The sequence below is a fragment of the Brachionichthys hirsutus genome, chromosome 2 (genome assembly GCF_040956055.1).
Source record: "Brachionichthys hirsutus isolate HB-005 chromosome 2, CSIRO-AGI_Bhir_v1, whole genome shotgun sequence".
Classification (NCBI taxonomy): Eukaryota; Metazoa; Chordata; class Actinopteri; order Lophiiformes; family Brachionichthyidae; genus Brachionichthys; species Brachionichthys hirsutus.
In genome coordinates this window covers 7,961,753-7,966,617 of record NC_090898.1, presented here as the reverse complement: position 1 = coordinate 7,966,617, position 4,865 = coordinate 7,961,753, and the positions used below count along the sequence as shown (strand labels likewise).

The 4,865-nt window shown below is 45.4% G+C and overlaps 1 protein-coding gene across 1 annotated transcript; it reads right to left on the bottom strand.

The window, feature by feature from the left end:
• Window positions 1-927: 927 nt before the first annotated feature.
• Window positions 928-3,497, bottom strand: gpr157 (G protein-coupled receptor 157). Its single transcript, XM_068752862.1, is given in 6 exon segments — window positions 928-1,146; window positions 1,366-1,563; window positions 1,907-2,120; window positions 2,916-3,294; window positions 3,327-3,464; window positions 3,467-3,497. Coding segments are annotated over 6 exon segments (1,179 nt in total).
• Between the last annotated feature and the right edge of the window lie 1,368 nt (window positions 3,498-4,865).

Below are 4,865 nucleotides of genomic sequence, written 5' to 3'. Positions count from 1 at the left end.
CAGATGCCAACGGGCTTTTATAACTTCCTAAACGATGCTGCCTCTACAAACACAGGAGAGAATTAACACCAGATATGAGCACGAGGGCATATTTTTATTTTAACATCTATACGAGTTGATTTCACAACAACAGAAAGTTTCATTTAATGTCAAGTTCATTTTACAACATGCTAAATGTTCTCCGCTTGATAAAACGGGCGTGGAACAGTCAACAGTTTCAGCAGATAAAGTCGCTTTAGGCGAAAATAGATTTGAAAGGTCTTTAAATTCACTTTGGAAAATAGCATCAAAACATAACAGAAAATTCTCTGTGCATCCTCGACCTGCTTCTTCTCTCCAGCATTCAGATCATTTACACGTTTTAGCTGATTATGGCGCCAGACTGGAAATGAGAAAGGAGCCTGTAAATATGTTGATTTCCTTGCTGTAATTACATTAACCTCAGCTGACCACATTTGCTGTTTAAAGCAACAATTCAACAACGGCAAAAATAAAATGCCCAAATTAATTTAACAAAACTTTATCACACAAAGTCACCATTTGTTGGCCTCACCCCACCCAGGCACCAAACGTGACTAATCCTAACCATAAATAAAACATTGAAAATTGAAGAAAGTTGAAGATTAATTTCACAGTACATGATAAATAAAGCCGTTAAATTTAGTGCAAAAATGTGCAAAACGTAACCAGAAATAAAAACGAAATAAATGTGAGGTGAGCAGGGACATTAGCATGCTGTGCACATCGATCAATGAAGATTCTCAATCTGTAACAGTCAATAGTTCACGCAGGAGGCATCCCTCCATCACGCAGGCGCAGGCATGATGACTTTCCCCCCGTGGCGAAAATGTGCACGTGCCTGCAGAACCTCCAAACTCTGCAGGCACGTCCTGTAATGAGGTGAAGCCATCAACCCCTCGTCTTATATCATCTGTCGACCCGGACTCGGGTGGCGTCGTCTTTCTCCCCCTGCGTGGAGGCGTCCCGATCCGGCAGCAGTCCGGCTTGGGCGCCGAGCGGGCGCCGCGCCTCCGCTCGGCGCCTGGAGCAGCAGCACAGAGCGCCGTAGAGGCGCAACCGGAGCGGTCGAGTCAGCAACACGAACATGATGCAGTTGGCTGCTCCCTGCAAGGTGTTGCCAATTCCCTGTCGAGTTTGAACAAAAGCATTTCACGGGATTGTGGAAGAAAGAAGATTTTATTTCGGAACTCGTTTGGTTGAAAAAGTATTTTCTTTTTAAAGAAATCTCGACGGATTATTAGGAGATACGATAACAACGGTCAGTAGTGGACATTCGATATTTTCAGGATGACTCAGCATTAAGCAGGTACGTTGTGGTAGACATCTGGAAACGTTGGAACTTACATGCAGAGTGACCAGCACCGGATTCTGTCTGGCCGTAGAGCCGGCTAGCAGCAGAATGAAGCGCATCGTGCTCCAAATGCGCAGGACGATGAAGATGACGGGAATAAGGGTGAGCTTCATGTCAGCCATGGAGGAGGAGGAGGAGTGCTGTTGAGGACTGTTGGCCAAAATGGGGCGATACTCAGACAGAGCCGCGTGCTGTGTGGTTTTTTTTTTTTTTTTTTAAAACATGGAACAGAGAGACAAAAATAAAAACGACTCGATGTTTAAAGCTCCCCGAGGCAGTTCAGTTTCCCCCATTATGCCGTCGCAACAGTCCCGTGATAGTTTGACACAATGATTCGTGGACCATTACGACACAGAACACAGAATCCCACGTGATCAACAACAAAGGCCTTCTTCCTTGGGCCCCTCTCTAAAAAGGGTCATCATAATCTGCCCGTAAATGTTAGATGTTTAAAAGTTACCAGAATTGGAAACTGCTCAAATACATCGGCTCCACCGGCTGAAGCACCGAGCCCGGCACGTGGTCAGCGCTCACCGCCGTGTGGATGTGTCTCTTGATGAGGACGTAGAGGACGGGCAGCGTGAGGTAAGCCAAGAACTCCCAGATCTTCCCAGTCAGCAGCATCCACAAGACCCGGTCCGAAGCGTGAATCCTGACCCAGCACCAGCCGACCGACACCTCCGAGGCGTCGTAGCCGATCTTGTTCAGGGCCACGGCTGAAACGGTGATGCCCAGAGGAACGCCCCAACTAGAGCAGGGACCAGAAGGGCCAGAACATTAATGCCCACCGATATATTTTAAGTCATCACTGACCCCCCCCCGCCCCCCCAAATCGATGGCAAAATGCATTATCGTCCCAAAATGACTTTATCATCACTTAACCTACTTTACATTGACGGAATGAGAGATTTTGACACACACCTGTGCATTCGCTTTTTAACGATTACGTGCAAGCAATGAGAATCACACAGAGTTCATCTGCCCGTAAATGGATGTCTGAGGAACAGTTCAATTCCCAAAACTATATACAATAAATAATACTCTTTATATACACATACCGGTAGTATCAATTAGGTATTTATCCAGTTTACGGGGCATGTGTACAGAATGTTTTATGGAAAATTGCTTAAACCCAACAGAACGACCAGGTCAATTTGTAACCATGGAAACGAAGATTACAATTTTAATTATTATTCCCTAAATAGCAATAGGCTTCTCTCTCGTTCTTGATTACGGCCTGTAAAAAAGTTTCATGAACACAAAAAACAAAAAAAAGAACATTAAAAATTATTTGCCACTAATGGCGCCCCCTGTCACAAGCAGAAGGAAAACCTTTCGTCTCAGAATTAAATTAAATTTGAAATTCTGATTTGGGACAAGCATCATCATAATTATTGAATGTATATCGCAAATGCAAGAATATTGTTCCCAGTTTTCACGAATAAATTATAAAATTATGCAAATGTTTGCTCGCATTCAAAAAAAGCAAAACTTGTTTTATGAACGTGATGAAAAACTTTCTCTAATATTTCCTACTTTTTACCTGACCAGGTGGAAAAACAACACCAGGCCGTCCGCCACTTTCCGGCTGGACCTCACGATGAAGACGTACAGGTAAACCGCGATGGCCACGGTCCAGAAGAACGAGCTGGTGTTGGCGAACGTGGAGAGCGCGCCTTGGACCACGCAGTCCGGCGAGTCGCTGCGGAAGACGCGCCACACCCCGAACGCGTAGGAGGCGGCGGACAGCCCGTCGGACACCGACAGGTAGACCAGCAGCGTCCTCGGAACCGTCCGCAGGTCCGACCAGGCGACGTAGGTGACGATGATCAGCGACGAACCCACGAACGACAGCGCGCACGAGCACAGCACGAGCACCTGCTCGGAGAAGTACACGACGGTTTGGTTCTGACCCGCCATGCCTGGTGCGTTACGGCAAATGAGCGAGGCCAGCAGACAGAGTCTCTCTCTCCCCCCCCCAATCAGGCAACATTTAAAACCAGGTCCGAGCCACGTGACCTGACCTTCGTTCTTCGAGGGGACTCGAACTTTTAACCCCTCCCCTCCCCGCCCCGCCTCCTCTCTGCGCGTTCACCAGCTGGAACCCAAAGCAGAAGTCGGTCATTTTTGGTCATGAGCAACGTTCCATCTAAGGTGCGCTCGTGCGTAATTACGCACAGCTGATACGGTCTTCGCGCAGCGAAAATCTACGTTGCGCACAAAAAAAAAAATCCCACCTAAATTGAAAATAACAAACACGTATTAAATCATTCCGTGCTATTTCCCACTGAGTCAGAGAGTGGCCGGTGACTGGCTGCTCCGGCTAATGATGAGATTCACATGTTTTTACGCATCTAATAGACGCCATTGTGATCGGAGTTCCAGGACTCTCTCGGGACCACAGTACACACATCCTTTGCGTGTTCATTTTATCTGTTTTATTTGTTGATTTTTATCGCTTGTTTTTATGTTATTTATTTTTATTATGCACTTTGATATTTGCTTTCAAATGTAAAGTGCGTTTAAAATAAAATGTATTATTATGATGTTGCTCAAAGTTGTCCGAGGGACTGCTCAGGGAGTTTGTGTGTTTGCTCATTGGTCATGAACAGACTCATATTTCTCAAGTTTTGTCTTTGATATTTACTGGCATGATTCCCAGTCAAGAGAAAACAACAACAACAACAACATTGTCATATGAGCGCAGAAGAGCTGCGTTGGTTTCCCCCAAATCCAGTTGTGTTCTGCATTAAACAGATTTAAAACATAAAGTCGTTTAACTCAGGTCGCATCCAGCGTGAAAGAAAGAAACCGATCATAATCCTCCTCCTCATGGACTGGCGCAGCCTACGGGGTGATGTCATTCCGATTAGATGGCAGGCCGTTCTGGAGTCGGAGCTTCCAGAAGTTGCGCCTGATTCTGTGGCAGATGTTCACACTGTCGCTCAATCGGCGCCACGGGTTCTAGATCAGGACTCGCAGATGACCACGCTTGAGGCAGACGTGTGGCGCTGGGATGGAATCCGGATGAGCAAAACTCCGGTGAAAGGTTGGTCAGGTTTCTCTTTAGCCACTAGCCAGAGACGCTGCTTGTGGATCTGGGTCATTTATATGTGGTCGTTTGCAGTTTGTCATATTTTCCAGCTTGACCTATGCAGACCAATTTTTAAATGGAGAAAATACATTTTCTTAATTTGGGCAATCAATCAATATCAATATGTAAGTTATTTTTAGAAACTGTATGTTTTCAAATTGAAATTTTCAAATACACCCATAAAAAACTTATATTAGACAGAATGACGAAGGCATAGCAGCAATATGAATGCTTTTGGGACAAGAATCCCAATTGGATTTTATATTTAGAATTAATTTGCTAATTATGGCACACACACACACACGCACACACACACACACACACACACACACCCAAGCGTCAGGCGAACAAGATAAGAAAGATCATGAGCCTCTATTACAGGGGTGTCAAACTCATTTT